This window comes from Nannospalax galili, unplaced genomic scaffold (assembly GCF_000622305.1).
Source record: "Nannospalax galili isolate Female #2095 unplaced genomic scaffold, S.galili_v1.0 scaffold513, whole genome shotgun sequence".
Taxonomy (NCBI): Eukaryota; Metazoa; Chordata; class Mammalia; order Rodentia; family Spalacidae; genus Nannospalax; species Nannospalax galili.
In genome coordinates this window covers 2405018-2422502 of record NW_008334861.1, presented here as the reverse complement: position 1 = coordinate 2422502, position 17485 = coordinate 2405018, and the positions used below count along the sequence as shown (strand labels likewise).

The window sequence follows — 17485 nt, the reverse complement described above, 5'->3', positions numbered from 1 at the left end:
TCTTGGATATATGGCCAGAAGTGGAATTGCTGGATCATTTCATAATTCTGTTTAACGGGAGGGAGAACTGTTTCCCACAGTAGTTGTACCACCAGCAGTGCATGAACATTCCACAAATTCACCAACACTTAGTATTTATGTATATTTACCATGAACATGTTTGTGTATCTGCGTGTGCACGTGTGTGGGTGCACATGTGTGTGCATGCTTGTGCAGGCCAGAGGACAACCTCAGGTGTCATGACTTTGTTATCCACCTCGGTATTTGAGAAAGGGTCTCTTATTGGCCTAGAGCTCATCAATTGGGCTTGACTGCCTGGAGAGCAAGCCGCAGGGATTCACCTGTGTCTGCCTCCACAGAGCTGGGAAAACAAGAGTATGCCAGCACACTTGACTTTTTATACGGCTTCTGATGATCAAACTCGGGTCCTCATGCTTACAAGGCAAACACTTTAGTATTGATTAAGCTATCACCTCAACTCAAAAAAAAAAAACCATCAATCTTGTTATTTGTGAGCTGGTGTGGATTTGCACTTCCTTAACAAAACTGAGATTGAGTATCTTTCCAAATGTTTTTTGTCCTATCAGCCATAACTATGCAGGAGTTGACACATCTTTTCTGTGAAAGGGAGACAGTAAATATTTCAGACTTTTGCAAGGGACAGATTCAATTCTGCCATTGTTGGAAAAAGGCCCCTGCATATAATATGTAACTGAACAGATGTAGTGTGTACCAATAAAACTCTATAAAAGGAAGTGCCAAGCAGTGTTTGAGCTCAGATTCATAGCCGACTCTTCCTTGTCCTTCTGGAAGGAATACTTGGGTTAATTTTGGCATTTCATGGGATTGTGAATGCCTTAAGAGCAAATACTCTATTTTGGTGACTTCCATAACCCTTTGAATATAGCCAGTACCCAGCTAATAATTTCTAGGCATCCCCCTGCCTCTCCCACGGAGAGGAGAGGGATGGAGGGGTCGGGGGTGGAGGCTGTGTCTCAGGACCTGCTACAGAAGGCATCTCAAAAGAGTTGCTGGGAAACTGACTGTCTTCACCTCTTCACTACTTTCTACCTCTGCTCAGGACACTCTAGAAAATTCTCTGGAAAAATTCTCAGAGTGCAAGGAGGTGATGTAAACCAACTTCCAGGGACTGAACATGTAGGAGGCAGACGTGGCAAATGGAAATCTCTACTTTGGGTCATCATGTGGAGCTTTCCAGTCTGGCCAAGCACTGCTGAATGGAAGATTCTCATGTCTTCCATAGTGTTTCTTTTCTTTCTCACAGTTCCTATTTGTGTGTGTGTGTGTGTGTACCCGTGAGCACATATGCAGAGCCAGAGGAGGATATCAGGTATTATTTTCCATCTTATTCTCTTGAGAAAAGTCACTCAGTGAACCTGAAAGCTGATTTTTTTTTTCTACATAGCTGCTAGAGACAAGTTCAGGTCCCCATGCTTGTAAGCAATCAGTCTTACTGAGCCACCTCTCCAGCCCATTTATGGTTTTTGAACCCTTCAGATTGGAGCCTGCCATCCTCCAGGGTTGGGCATCCTCAGCTGCATTAGGCTGCCTGAATCTGAACCAGTAAGGTGGGGTCTGTTGGCCTTGAGGGATTCAGAGCAGGTGGTCTCCACACTGGTTCTGTTAAGGACCCAGAAGCCTTCTTGGCCAGTGTTTCTTTTCTTTGGCGCTCCCCCTGGTGGCCATTGTGGGAGTTATTGAGTTTGTTTTCCAAGGATCCTGGCATACCATTTGGAGGCGGTAAGGAATGAAAAGCCATTGGCCTCTGGGGAGCAGGAAAGTCTATAGAGTCTTTACATGGATGGTAAGCAGCTGGGCCAATGGTTACTGTATGACCGAAGACATAATTTGATGGAGATGCAGGAAAGGAGGGGGGATTGTGAGAAAGAAATGAAGTCACAGATGAAGTCTGAAAGGGAAACTCAGATGCCCCCAAGTATGTGGGCCAGAGGAGAATGATGCTGAGGAGGTGGGTGGGGCCCACAAGCTGCATTCCTAGAGACAGGAGAGGAGTGGGAAGGAGAGAGGGTATGAAGGGAGGCCTCACACAGCAAGCCTGGAACCCACGGGACCCCACAGTGGAGCAGCTAATTCAGGAACTCACAGACACTGGCTGTCTCTGGCCTCAAGTCACTTCTGGCATGGTGGAGATGGGAGACAGCAAAAGCAATAAGCACAAAGTGAGGTGAGGATCAAGAGTCACAGGCCAGGAATCCAGAGAGGGGACATAGCTGGGATTCCAGGAGGGGGACGACTGGCCACTGTGGACCTCAAGGCAGAGCCTGGCGTTTTGCTGGAACACAGCAGGTGTAAGCCCAGTGGCAGGAGCTGGGAATGTGGGGAGGGAGAGCATTGGGCCCCGCTAAGGCATTGCTGCTGGCAAAGCAGAACCTAGAATTGTTTTAGGCCTGACAGAGTACAGAGATTGGACTGGAGGAGAGATAGTTCAGCTTGCTGTCACAGCACACCTGGCAGACGGTGCAGACGGGCTCTGCTGAACTAGGTCAGAGGCTGTAGAGGAAGAGGGAGTGAAATGGGACATCACCCCAATAAACATGCAGAAAATGGCCACACGGTTTTAGCTCTCCCCAAGCTAGGCCTGAACTGCCTCCCTCTGGCCATGATTGTCCAGACAGAAAGTATTATGTGGGAGAGGCAGAGGCCTTGCTCCACACTGCAGGCAGTCACTTTGGGCCATCAGCCACCAGGAATGGAGCAGGTGGGGCTATCCAGGACTTGGGCCGGTGATCAGGGCAAGTTCCATCTTGCAGTGACTGAGGTGAGGCTCTAGCTGGACTCAGTGACCTGGAAAAAGCTACTTCAGTGGTCTGGAACCATTTGAAAGGCTTGTGGACACAAACTGCCATGTCTGCCCCTGAGTCTAGCAGGTCCAGGGGGAGGCCTGGGGCTGAAGTTTCCTGGCAGTTGTACTTCCTTCAAATGGGTGTAGGGTGCGTGGGCCTGAGTGAGAAATGCAGGGAAAGAGCAGCCAAAGTACTCCCTACACATAGAAAGCATCCACCCCACCAGCTCGGAGCTCAGGGTCTATCTGGACGGCTCCCCAGTCTCTTCCTGACTAACCATATCTCATCTTTTGGGTCTGAAGGGCCACCACTTCCATGACTAGATCTAGTTCCCACCTGTGCCATGTATACTTGCAGCCCTATTTCTTGCCTATGATGCTCTGCAGTTTGCCCTTTTTGTTTTGAAGATTTATTTTGATTCTATGTGAATCAGAGTTTTGCCTGCACAGGTGTTAAATGCATCACTGTGCATCTGGTGCTCATGGAGACCGTAAGAGGGAGTCAGAGCCCCTGGAACCAGAGTTATAAACAATTGCGTGCTGCCCTGTGGGTGCTGAGAACCAAACTGGGTCTTCTGCAGGAGCAGCAAGTGTTCTTAACCGCTGAGCCATCTCTCTACTCCCTGTACTTTTCCCTTCTGGAATTTGGAAGTTTCCATTTACATACTAGTTTGCGTGGCTCTGTTCTGGACAGGCAGGAACTATGACAGTTGTACTGACTGCTGGAGCTCAGGGCTGCACCCAGTGCTTATGTGATGACTAAGTAAGTAAACAAAATGAGAACATACCTACAGTTTGGGTCTTGAATGTCCCCTACAGGTCCACGTGTTGAAGCTTGGCACCCATCCCATGGTGCTAATGGGAGGAACCTAGGTCACTGAGGTATGTCCTTGAACAGGACAGGGGACCTTAGTTCCTTTCCTCTCTTTCTTTTCCCTTCTAACATGACGTAGGTAGCTTTATCATCTGCTCTTGCCATGATGCTCTGCCTCATCACTGGCCTAGAAACAATGGAGCCAAGCAACCATGGAATAAGCTCTTTGAAGCCATGAGCCAAAATAAACATTTCCTTTCTTCTAAAGTTGTTTATGTCAGGTATTTTGTCACAGCGACGGGAAGTTTACAAAGTAAAAGACCGGAATGATTTGGAAAACCAAGCTTGACAAGGGCCATCTTTGGTCCAGATAGTTGTTAACATTTTAAGGTAGTATAAAGGAGTTTTGTTCTCAGCGCTTGTCAGCTAGGTCTGCCACCCTGTCATCCAGCACAGACCTTCATCAGCTCAGAGCTTTTTTCCAGTCTAAGTCGGGTCTTCCTTTTCTGTGTTGAGTTCTGATTCCTTTCTAAGAGCTTCCATTAAGTCTTCATTTCTAACCCACTGTTACGACATTACTAGGGTGTCTGACACTTCTCTGGTACTCCATGTAGAGAATTCACAAGGATTTTCTTGATCCTTTCTTTACTCCATTGCGTAAACTGCTGATTGTATGAACTGTCAGAACAACGGTCCTTACCCTGACCAACCTCCTGCTGCTTCCCCACTTTTGTCCTCTATTGAATTGAAGCACTCACCAGGGTGAGTGCAAGATACATTATTCTTTCACATCCTGTTAAACACAACATGCTGCTGAAAGCTGGAGACTGAGACTGACGTCTTTAGCCTAAAATGCCAACTGATGGGTCTGCACCTACTGACTTATTTTTCTATCCTTTAAAGTCCAACTTAATGCAGAACCTGCCCTGCAGAAACCACTTTGTCTTATGTGAGTGCATCAATTCATTGATTCAATCAGTATTACAGGGGTTTAGCTCCATTCTTTGAAGAGCTTCAGGGGGCAAAGGTGGTGTCTTATTTGCAGTTATGTTTCAATGCCCCAGCAGCCCAGCATGGTTTCTCTGCAGGCAGAGCTAATAAGTCAGTAACACAAACTGTATGGCTTATACACCTTTATTTTTTCCCAATCACCTTTCTGCCCTTGAACAATGATAAAGAAAATGGAATTCCTTAAGATCACAATTGAATGAATTGAGAGGAAATCAGGTTCTGTAAGGAGAAAGAACGTCTCCAGAGACTAGAAAAAGCTAGATTGCTGTATGTACTGTGCTCTTTGGAAGTTGGTTTGCTGTGTTCTACAAGGCGAGCTGCAGGGATGTAGCCCTTTCTGCATATCTAATGGAGGAGTTTCTTACCAAACTTCATGGAGATGAAAGAGGCTGTTCTCTCTGGCTTAGTGTCAACCAGCCTGATATCCCATGTGAGACAGGAGTGGACCAGCTGACACTGTGCCACATCACCACTGGCCACTAAAAACCATCACCACCAGATTTTGCTGATAAAGAGCAACGTTTCATGGAAAAACAATGGAGGCAGACACTACAACCACCCCCAAAACAGACCTTGGAAGCATGCAAGGTGAGGAACCAGCAGCATACTTCTCCTTAGGGATTGTGAGTCATCGATACCTCTAACTACGCTAAACTATGATAATGTGAAATGTACATTTGAAGTCTTCCCCACGAGTTTACAATTTCTGGGTGTGCTTTCTGGATATCATTAAGATATAATTCCTTGAATCAAGTCTTGTGGTTTTCACTTTACTGTTGGTCCATTCAGGGAAGTCTTTGTGATAATGAACTCAGAGGAGGGAAGAAGGGAGGGAGGACAGATGGATGGATGGAGAAAAACAAAAACAGTAGAACGGCTCTGCCTGCTTTAAAAATCCAATGCTATACGGAGAGAAATGCCAGCTGTTCTTACTGCCCTCCTTGTCATGGAGGGAGCTAGGTGTGCTTCCATCTAACCAGCAAGGGAAGGCATAGCACAGAAGAAAGTCATTTGAAAGATTAGTTCATCAACGCAGAGAGAAAAGAGCTATTGGCACGGACAATCATCACTGAGATGGTTTTGACTACAGGGTGCCGCCTCACTTGACCTTCCGCAGGTGGTGAAAACTCTGCACAGTCCTTTCCACAGCATCATCCATGGTAACCAGTGGCTGGTACCCCATGACCTTTTTGGCTTTCTCACAACTGTAGTAGTGGAATGTGCTGGCCAGCGCGACCCGCATCGGTGTCAAAGTGGGCTGGAGTTCGATGATAGGACTGACCACCATTACCAGCAGGGACAGCAGGAAGGCCAGGTAGTAGGCCAACCAGTAGGGGATGTGGTACTTGGGGGCCTCATAATTAAGGCCTGTCAGGATACGGGACAGGAATGTCCAGAAAGGGATTGGTTCGTCGTTGGTGATGTGGAATGCCTGGTAAAGGAACCGAAAGTTAGAGAGCCCTCCACAGCTGATGGGGTGAACAGGACACACACGTGTCTCCAAGCTCAGCTACAGTTGCTGGCTCCATCCACAACTCTTACTGTGGGAAACTGAGGCCATACTCTGCCTGTGTGCCTAAGCTCTTTTGCAGGACAGCTAAAAGCATGGGGAAGGTGTTCTGAGGTCTCGCACGTGTACCTGCTGCAGCCCATCACAGTCTGCCTTGGACTCTCAGACTGGGCGGTGTCTAAGGGTAGAGAGGGAGGGCAATGCAACGGAAGAGAGAAGGTGATACAAGTTCTACCAACAGACCAGGACTCTAAGTGAAGTTTAGTTGTACTCAGACAGTTCCATTTGGTAATGTAATTATTTTCCCTTGGAAAATTTATGGTCTTATCTTTGGATATAACGGATGGTCCATACTACATCTTGCAAACATGCTTTATTCTAAATCAAAAGCCACAACCTCCCTTCTTCCAGCCATCCCCACTTATGAGTGGAAAACTGGCAAATGTTCAGGGGGGGAAAAAGAGGGCTGAGCACTGAGAAAGGATTACAGAGCTAGGGGTAAGGAACAAAGATGGTGGGTGCCCTAGGAATAGGAGACAAGGGGTGGGGCTGAACAGGCCTTCCCAGCACTGTTCTGACTGCTGGGTGCTAAGTATCAGGAAATTCAGATATATTACTTGCTGGAGGAGTGTGAGACCTCAGTGATCTGCGCATGTGTTTGAGGGGGTGAAGATGTGGGCCCACGGGCAACCAGGCTTTAACGAACAAAGTCAGAAATCTCTGGTCAATCCCAGAGATTTATTACTGTTCACAGTAATAGGATGTTGTAGTGATGTAGAATTCCCTAGAGAGTCCCAGAGTGTTGGAAGAAGCAAGTGTCTTACCTTCCCACCCAGAGCTGTATCTTGGGAGAGATGCTCGGCAGCCAAGATGTGTCCGTGAACAACATTCTCCACAAAGGTGAAGTCTACCAGGTTCTCCCCATTTCTGCAGGCACACAAGGAATGGTTCACCTGTGCTAGAAGTGCTTGGCTCTGAGTTCCATGGAGCCCTGCACTCAGACATGTGAGAGACTAACCACTGCCTGCCTCAACAGTTCCTGTACCTGCTAGACCCGAGTGACAGCAACACATAATAAACTGTGGTCATCCAGGACTTCTGGGGTGCTTGGGGCAGTGGAATATTTAAGGGACAACCAAGGATATGAGAGCTCAGTGTCCTGCATGCTTCAGCACGACCAGCACCAGTGCTGTCTGGGGACCTGTTTGGGGCACAAATCTTAAACACTTTTCCAGGATACACCAGGCCAATGCCTGGCTCTAGTCTCTCCGTTTCCTACCACTGTGTTTGGAATCCCTCAAAGCGTCGCATCAGGGCAGTGGTGAGGTTTATAAGCAAGACAAGGTGGTAAAAAGAAGAAAGAAACGGAAAAGCAAAGGTGTGTTTTCAGATGACAACACCCTGCTCTCATCTTCAACTTTTTTTTAAAATTAAAAAAAAATTTATTATTTAAAAAATTTTTATGTGTATGAGTGTATTGCCTGTGTGTATGTGAGTGGGCCCGTGTTGTGTAATGCTGTGGAGGTCAGAAGAGGGCTTCGGATTCCCCTGGAACTGGAGTTGAGGACAGTTCGTAGCCGCCATGTGGGTGCTGGGAATCGAACTCGGGTCCTCTGCAAAAGCAGTCAGTGTTCTTAACCGCTGAGCCATCTCTCCAGCCTCCATCCTCAACTTCTTTAACATACCACCTGCCTTCTACATGCAAAGACTCAAGGGAAATTGCTTTTCCTCAGAACCTCAGTTTCCTTAATTTCTAAACAGGGACACATATCTTCCCAGTGTACATGACAGAATATCTAGTGACAAGGAACTAAGCAGTGTCTTTCCTAAACACATACTAGTTTGGAAATTGCGGAGATGACCTGTTGAAATAGGGTCTCTGCAGACCAAATTAGTTAAGGTCATACTAGATGCCATAGCCCAATGACTGATATCTGTAGAAGAAGAGGGAAAACTTGGACACAGGAACCAAGGAAAGCAGTGGCAGGAGGGATGAGTCAACAGGCAAGCAGGAGCAGGGATTGCTGGCAACTACCAGAAGTTCAGGGAGAGGCCTGCAACACTGCTAGAAGGAGTCAGGCCTTGGAAGGGTCAATCGTTTTAGGCACTATTCGTGGTAACTTGATGTGGAAGCCCCAGGAAGTAAATACAGAGGACAACAGAGGAGGTCACATCCATGGTCTGAATGTTAGGACCTAATCTCCAAGAAGTGGATACTCTGAGGGGTGATTAGGCCATGAGAGCTCTGCCATCATGACTGTCATTATAAAAGAGGTTTGGGGGGGGGCTGTCTGGCAGTTGAGCTATGCAAATATACACAGCAGGTGTCATCTATGAGGAAGAGGTTCTTAGTACACAATTTTGCTGATGCCTAATCTTGAATTCCCAGTCTCCAGAACTGTGTGAGCAATACATTCCCTGTGTTTGTGAAGTTACCCAGACTATCCTATTTTGTTACAGTATCGTGAGCAGAGTTAGTAATACACAGCCTCTTGACATGCATGTGTGCTTACATGGGTCAGGGAGGGGTAAAGAGCAACAGGGGCTGTCTTACCCAATCATGAACTTCATTTTGCCCTTCTTAGCTGAATCAATGAGGACAGGGACCAACATGGGGTCTCTTGGGCCAAAGATGCCATGGGGACGGATGGCTGTAGTTAAGAAATTCCTCTCAGGATCATTGGCATCCAGTACTACCTGAAAAAGAGCAGGAGAGAATGGGTTCATTGTAAAGAATTGGCCTGACTCAAGATGGTACCTTGCTGTGTATATAGCACTTCCCAATAGGGGACAGACAACTGGAGAGCATGTGTGCCTCAGGCTGACAGACCACAGCAGCCCCTGGTATAATTCTCTATGTCACCCACATTTCCAAATCCAAGTATGCAGGAGACAGCAGCCTAAAACCAACTAAAATGACACTGACAGGCCCAGGTAGAGCTGAGATGTACTCATGCGACCAGAAGATGTATCCTGGCAGTTAGGGAAAAGATCTGGGACTTCTCGTTTTTGAGGTAGCCTTTAGCCTCCAGTGAGGCTGCGACACCAAAATAGCTATCAGTTTCACCAACACTTTTCCTCCAGGCTTGGCTTGGTTAGCTGATAGTGAGTGTACAACCTTGGAGAAAATGAAGACTGTGAAGTCCATGGTAGTGGGCAAGCAAAAGACAAGAGGTAGAAAAGCTCTACAAGAAGCAGCTGGTCTTCCTGCCACCACTACAGGAAGACAGAGATGTCTGCTGTGGGGCTGTGTGCAAGACTAGAATGCAAGGCTTCAAGTAGAGTCATGTACCATGTAACAACAGTTCGGTCAACAACAGACACACAGAGCTGGGGTGATGGTTCAGTCAAGTGCTTGCCCCTGCAAGCATAGGGACCTGAGTTAGAGCTCTAGAACCTACGTGAAAATGTGCTCTGACTTGTGCTTATAATTTCAATGCTAAGGAAGGCAGAGATAGGAGGATGGCTGGGGCTGCCAGTCAGCCAGTCTAGTCCAATGGATGGGCCCCAGGCCTTGGAGACCCTGTTTCCAAAGAGGTAGACAATAATCCTGAAGATGAAGCCCAAGGTTGTCACTGGTCCCCAACACACATATGCACACACGTCCATGCAAAACCCCCTCCCTGCATGTACACAGACACAGACACAGACAGAGAGACAGACAGACACACAAAATGGTGGTCTCACATGGCTAGGGATACCACAGCCATCTTTGTGCAGGTATACTCTATGATCCCATAGTAACAAAAATCACCCATTCCTCAGAATGTTTCCATCCGTAAGTAGTGTATGACTCTACAGAGAAACAGATTTTGTCTCAAAAGTAATTTATCAAAGGATCTGCTATACTTTTGGCAAAAACAGGGACCATAAAGGTTCCCACCCTGACAGGGCTGTATGAAAATTAAATATGATCCACACCAACTGCTTCGCTAAGTTCATGATATAGCACCTGGGACTTCTATGCCATGATGGCAAAATATGGTTATTGATTTCAGCCCTAGCCACTTTAACGTACTGATGACTGAGTTCATGGTAACGAGAGCTTCCCTCATGAAGCTGCCAAGGCCCTGGTCCCTGTGGTGCTGAAGGGAACGGCCCAGCCTGTGAATGACCTCTACCATGGCTGTCTCTACTACTAAAGGGAATGGAGTTTGAAGGTTCCTAGACCAGTACTACATCTGGTTTAGTAGTAGTAAACTTTAAAGGCAACAGTAGTACTGATCTTGGAAACAAAGCTCTGGACGAGTTGCTCTTGGGAGCTCCTGCTCTGTTATTTCCAGTCAAGCACTCAAACATCCACGTCAATGAGGCATCAATGGTCTGAGGCCAGACTTCCATTTGGAACTGGTGAGCCTACTCAACTGTGGGTTGGAGACCCAGCACCTCAGATGATACTACACAGGGCCTGTGGGGCGACTGATAAGTGTCTGAAGGCCCAGAGTAGGCTTTAGTTTCCCTCAAGTCTAGTTCCACAGAGCATGTGGACATAGCTTGGACATAGGAGTACAGCTAGTCAAAGGCCAAGCCTGGTTTGAAGAAATCCTTGTGTTTCTGCAACACAGGTTTGGTGGTGGCTTTTGGAGATTAAAGTGAGAATAGGCAGCTGCTAGCAGCTGGCTGTCAGGCATCACTGGAGGGCCCATTCCAGTTCAGTGCTGAGCTTCAGTTCAGTAAGTAACTGGCTTTGAGAGGAAACGTCAGTGCATGGTAACACAGGTTTGGTGGTGGCTTTTGGAGATTAAAGTGAGAATAGGCAGCTGGCTTTGAGAGGAAACGTCAGTGCATGATGCATGCAAAGGTCTGAGAGACCTATGTCACAGCTGCCAAAGTGAGCTGTGTAGGGCTCAGAGTCACCCCAGCCTGCAGTACAGGATAGACTGAAGCTCATGGTAATAGCTCAGGAGGAGCTAGCAGCTGTCAGGATCCCAGAACCCTGGTAGCCTCAGTGCTCACAATGTTGCCCAACCCAGCTACATGGAACTCATAGGATCTTTGATAAAGGTTCTGGATCCCTCTGTAAATCAGTGTATTCACCTGTAATTTTTTTTTTAGATTTTTTTTTGAGACAGGTCTCCCTGTAGCCCCAACTGGCCAGGAATTCACTATGTAGACCAGAATAGCCCCAATCTCACAGAGATCCACCTGTCTCTACCTCCCGAGTGCTGGGATTAAAGGTGTGTGCCACCATGCCTGGCTTCTTTCAGGTTCCTAGTGGAATGGTGACTTATCTTTTCTTCCAGCTCAGTAAACCTGAAGCTTGGTGAGCTATGTGACAATCTAGTACAGGGGCATAGCCAGCATTAATTTGAATTTTATTATTTTTATTTTGTGTGTATGAGTGTATTGTCTGATTGTAGGTAAGTGTACCTGTGTTGTGCAATGCCTGTGGAGGACAGAAGAGGCTGCCAGATCCCTTGGAACTGTGTATTCACCTGTAATTTTTTTTTAAGATTTTTTTTTGAGACAGGGTCTCCCTGTAGCCCCAACTGGCCAGGAATTCACTATGTACACCAGGCTGGCCCCAATCTCACAGAGATCCAGCTGTCTCTGCTTCCTGGGATATTTTAAAAATATTTTATTTTTTGGACTGGAGAGATATCTCAGTGGTTAAGAACGGTGACTGTTCTTGCAGAAGACCCGGTTTCGAATCCCAGCATCCACATGGCAGCTAACAACTGTCCATAACTCCAGTTCCAGGGGATCTGACATCCTCTCTGTCCTCCATGGGCATTGCAAGACACGGGTGCACTTACCTACACGCAGGTATAACACTCATACACATAAAATAAAAACAATAAAAAAATTTATTTTTATTTATGTATTATGTGAGTGTGTGTGTCTGTGTGTGCATGTACACGTGTGTGGGGTCTGCAGAAGCATCAGGAATCCCTGAAGCTGAGGTTATAGGAGGTGTAACCCACCTGACACTGGTGTTGGGAACCGAACTCAGGTCCTCTGCAAGAGCAGTGTATGCTCTTAACTGTTAAGCTGTCTCTCCAAAACCCCTTTTGGAGTTTAAAGGAAGCAATTCCAAATACTCAGGATAGCATTTGAACACATTATTATTGTGTTGTTATTTTAAAATTTAATTTCACACATGAATTTACTTCCCAAGCTGGGTATTTGGGCCTCAAAACAGTAAATTTCCCATTTTCATAAACATTTTTTAGAAATGTAAACCCTTCAGGTATCTGCTCACCCAACCGGCTCAAAAGTACATACTTGCTCCTGCAAGATCTTGGTCTCTGTGTAGTAGTCAATGGGCTTCGTGGCATAGGGAAGGTCTTCAGTTCCATTTTTGATGTCAACGCCCTCGAAGACGACACTGGCACTGCTGGTTAAAATGACTTTCTGCCAGAGGAAGAGTTAAAGGAAAACACCAAGTCAGAAATTATTGCTACTACTGGGGCTGGAGAGATGGGTCAGTGGTTAAGAACACTGGTTGTTCTTGTAGAAGACCCGGGTTTGAATCCCAGCACCCACATGGCAGCTAACAACTGTCCTGTCTGTAACTCCAGTTCCAGGGGATCCAACAGCCTCTTCTGTCCTCCGTGGGCATTGCACAACACAGGTGCACTTACCTACATGCAGGCAATACACTCATACACATAAAATAAAAGTAATAAATAAAAAAAAGAAAAAAAAAGAAATTACTGCTACTCCATCATCCTAAGGGTCATGTGTGAGCACCTTCCCTAGCTTTACCCTCGAGGCACTGCCAAGTCATGTGCTGGAGTATTTTCACTTTTTACGTCTTCTAAGAGAATCCAAGGAGTACTTTTGTTGTCATGGGGCCTGTCAAGACATTATGGTATTACCACCTAAAACAGTGGATCTCATTTTTCCATCCTATCACATATCTCTATGGGAGTCTCCATAGGGAGGTACAGGTGGAAAGGATGGTACACCAACTTCTGGGGGAAATTTCTATTCCCTATATTCTATTGGATATTCAGAAATGAACTTTGCCATGTGAACACACACACACACACACGCAGGTGCGTGTGCACACAACTTAAGTTATGCTTTGCTAGTAGAACAAAACACCAAGCAGAGTAAGGCCTTGGGTTCTGAAGTACATAGATAGCAGCAAGAAGGAAGGAGGGAAGGAGGGAGGGAGGGAGGGAGGGAGGGAGGGAAGGAAGGAAAGCTGAAAGCAGTTCATCTGACACTGACACTCTTAGCTCAATCATACCTTTATTGCTTTTATTCAATATCATTCTAGAAGTCCTACCCAGAATAGTAGGACAAGACAAACATCAATTTATAATGTTTTGAAAAAGAAGAAACCAAACCACTGTCATTAGATGATAGAAATGAAAAGATAAGATGCCTACACAGAAAACATAGACAAATTTATAGAAAATATTAGAGTTCTACAAGCTGACTTAACTAAAAGTCATTATAAGAATATTAGGGGCTGGAGAGATGGCTCAGTGATTAAAGAGCACAGAATGCTCTTGTAGAAGGCTTGAATTCAGTTTCCAGCAACACATAGGGTGCTCATAACCTCTTGCAATTGCAGCTCTAGGGGACCTGACACCTCTGGCCTCTGCAGGTACCTGTATTCATGTACACACAAACACACACACACACAGACACACAGACACAGACACACACACACACACACACAAATATCTTAGAAACAAATATGTTCAAGAATTTTTGCCATATTCCTTGGGCATTAACAGTAACTGAAAATATAGTCTGAGTTGATTAATAAATGATGAGGTACAAAGGAATAAAGTCAACAAAAGATGTATAAGACCTTTGTGAAGTGCAGCACAAAACCACTGAGTGACACTGCCAATAGGGAGATAGCTCATATTATAAATAGGAAGGCTCAGTGTTAGAAAGACATCAGTTCTTTCACTATGGAAACCAAGCTGGTCTCGAACTCACATCAGCTTTCTTTTTAAGTTACCCCACTAAATATCATTGCTGTAAGAATTTCATCAACGAGTATGACAAGCTGATTCTATAATGGATGGGGAAGAACAAAAGGCTCAGGATAGCCAAGTGACCTTTGAAGAAGCTACTTAGGGCGTGGGCTCTCCAAACACTGAGATATATGCTCAGGCTCAGCCTACTCATCTGAGGACAGAGACCAGGGCAGCAGAGGAGAAAGCCTAGGAACAGGCTCAGGGCAGGACATCCAAAGCATGCTGCACGTGGCACATGCCAGTGCACAAAGGATGGGTAAGCAATCAGTGATGCCGAACTGTTTAACTGTATGGAAAAAGTTCAATCTTGACCTCACTGTATACCATCATAGATTCCTGGTGAATTAGACTTAAATGTGAGAAGGAACACTTTAAATCTTTGAGATAAAATACATTAAAGAATTTGTTGGTTCTTGGTTTTAGAGGAACTGTTCCTCAAATCCACTTCTGGCACCCTTACACACTTAACCTATTCTATTCCTTCAGAAGACAAAGAAGAGTTACATTTCCAGACAGATAAAATGCAAAACCATCACCCTGGCGGAAACAAGGAAAAAGTCAGTTTAAGAGGGGCATGTTCAATGTGATGCCATTTCTCTAACAGCACCGTACACTGCCTGCACATGGAGCAGATAGAAATGAGAAGCTAGCAGTCAATGCATTTCATGGCATGGCAGAGGTCTTCAGCTCCACACTGTCACACACGGTAAAGGAGGGGTGCAGTGGCACTGAGGCGGGTACAGGGGGCTTGAACTCTGCTGGTAGTCTCGTTTTCTAAACATGCGATCAGTGCATTGTTTGGGAATGTTTTTTTGATAAACCTGGTGCCTTCCACTTAATAAGAGCAGTGGGCTTCAGAAAGCTTCACTTACACACATGCTGAGTGAAGAATAGGGACCTTGGAACCAGGTATTCTATTTACTAGCAGAGACTTTACTCAGCCCCTGACTACCTGACGAGGAAGAAAATGGGTGGTGACTGCAACAGGGAAAAGTGTTTTGTACAAAGTGTAAATGGGGTGTGATGGTGGGTTTTGACTGTGAACTTGATGGGATTTGGAATCATCTAGAACATATATTATGGGTGCATCTGTAAGGGCATTTCCAGAGAGGTTTATCTTAAGGAATGAAAACCCACTCTGAATGTGGGCAGCATCATCCCATGGGTTAGGGTCCTGGATGGGAAGAAAGGAGGAAGGCATTCATCGACCTCTGTTGACTGCTTACAGATGCAATGTGACCAGTCACCTCCCATTCCCACCACAATGCCTTCCCGGACATGACAGACTGTCTCCTTATAAACCACAAATAAAAAGAAATCCTTTTCTATTAAGCTGCTTTTGCCAGGTATTTTTGTTGTAATGAATACAGGGCGTCATGGTTATTTTAACTAATGTGAAGCCAAAAGAGCTCCTCTGTCACCTATCCCTGCTGGCTCCGCTACTGATGCTGGGAACTGGCCAAAAGTAGTCAGGAAGATTACTGGAAGAGGAGCCCCTGCTCTCTGAAATCCTTTCTGTCAGTGACAGATTGTCTGTGGCATGCAGCACTGCCAGGGAGCTATTGCACTCAGAGGTTTGAGTTCCACTGATGTCATCCTGGGAACCAGGACTTCTAATAGGGCTGTAAGTTGACACATGGTGGAAATTTGTATCCCCTGGATCCCAAGCTGTGATAGTTTTCTACTGGATACCTACTGGATACAAAGCAACAGGTTTTTTTCTTCTAAAATGTAAGCAATTCTGGAAAACAATGTGATGGTTCTTTAAAAGATTCAGCACAAAATTAACTTACGATCCAGGAATCGCACCTCTGGGTACACACCCAAAAGATAGCAGCCCAAAGGGGAAAAGCTACTTTATATAAATGGCCACTGATGAATTTTAAATGTCTTTTCCTAATTCTGTGAAGAATGACATGGGGAACGTAATTTTTTACTGTATGCTCAATATGTATTCTTCTATTTACAACAAGCATACCAGTACCACTCATCAAAGAAGGCTCTTTTGCAACAGATGAACAGTTTCACAACGGGTCACACACAGAGAAAAACTGTGTGAGATGCCCAACCCAAAATGGCATATCTACAATGGAACCTCTATACCTAACGCTCATGGAACATAGTGGAATAAGCGGTAGAGATAAAATGCATCTCTCAACTCTCATCAATGAAGCTTCCTCATGTAACTGCAGGCAATGAACACAGAAGGCCACAAATGGCCAAAGTGTAGAGAATAAGAAACTAAAGAATGCATGTCCCTGGATACGTCTTCTATATTAAACCTCACCCACCCAGGGCTCAGTGGCCACTGTGGAAGAGGGGGAGGAAAGAGTCTCAGAGCCAGGGGTAGTACATGATCATAAGAACACAGAGTCTTCCAGGCTTCTGGGAACTTGCTCTTATGAACTTACAGCAATAGTGACAGCATGCACAAGACCCATGCAAACGCAACTGACAAAAACCAGCAAAGAGCTGGGAAAACAGGCAGGGGTCCCCAAAATTAGCTGAGGAACTACTGACAGCTGACCACTGCTGGGTGAGGAGAAGTTGATCTTCTTGAAGGGAGCGACACCAGACAGGGTGAACAGGTTTCAGTGGATGAACTCACACTGAGGGACAGTGGAGTACAGAAACTTGACTCAATAGGCCTTAACATATGACAGAATAGATGAAATCCTGCGGGTGGCCTGTGGGGGAGGCAGATGGGGGATCTAAATATGATTAAGATGCATTGTATGAAATGCACAAAAATTAAATTAAAATATACATTTAAAAATATTCCAGAATCTTGGGGCTCCAACATACGTAAGTCAATAAACTTCATAAATCATAAATGGACTCAAAGACAATACCCACATGGTCATCTCAATAGATGCAGAGAAGGTCTTTCTATATACCAATAACAAGCAATCAGAGAAAGAGTACATGGAAACATTCCCTTTCACAATAGCCTCAAAAATATATCTCAGAGTAAACCTGACCAAAGACATTAAAGAGCTCTACAATGAAAATTTTAAATCTTTAAAGAAAGAGATTGAGGAAGACATCAGAAGATGGAAGGACCTCCCATCCTCATGGATTGGAAGAATTAATATTGTGAAAATGACCATCCTACCAAAAGCCATTTATAGATACAATGCAATGCCAACCAAATTCTATGTCAATTCTATGACATTCTTCATAGAATTGGAAAAAAAACATACTAAGATTCATATGGAAGCACAAAAGACCTTGGATAGCCAAAACAACCCTGAGCACTAAGAGAAATGCCAGGGGGATTACTATACTAGGTTTTAAGCTGTATTGCAGAGCTATAGTCATAAAAACAACATTATACTGGCACAAAAATAGACCCATAGATCAATGGAAGAAAAATGAAG

General features: G+C 45.3%; 1 protein-coding gene across 1 annotated transcript in view; it reads right to left on the bottom strand.

Annotated features, from left to right (window-relative positions):
* Positions 1-4756: 4756 nt before the first annotated feature.
* Nsdhl (NAD(P) dependent steroid dehydrogenase-like) overlaps positions 4757-17485 on the bottom strand; it is a 31035-nt gene continuing 18306 nt past the window's right edge. Inside the window, exons 5-8 of the mRNA XM_008829504.3 lie at positions 12385-12513; positions 8714-8856; positions 6984-7086; positions 4757-6081 (exon numbers count right to left, since the gene is read on the bottom strand). Of these exons, the coding sequence (XP_008827726.1) occupies positions 5749-6081; positions 6984-7086; positions 8714-8856; positions 12385-12513 (708 nt within the window). The 3' untranslated portion in view covers positions 4757-5748. The remainder of the gene's footprint in view (positions 6082-6983; positions 7087-8713; positions 8857-12384; positions 12514-17485) is intronic.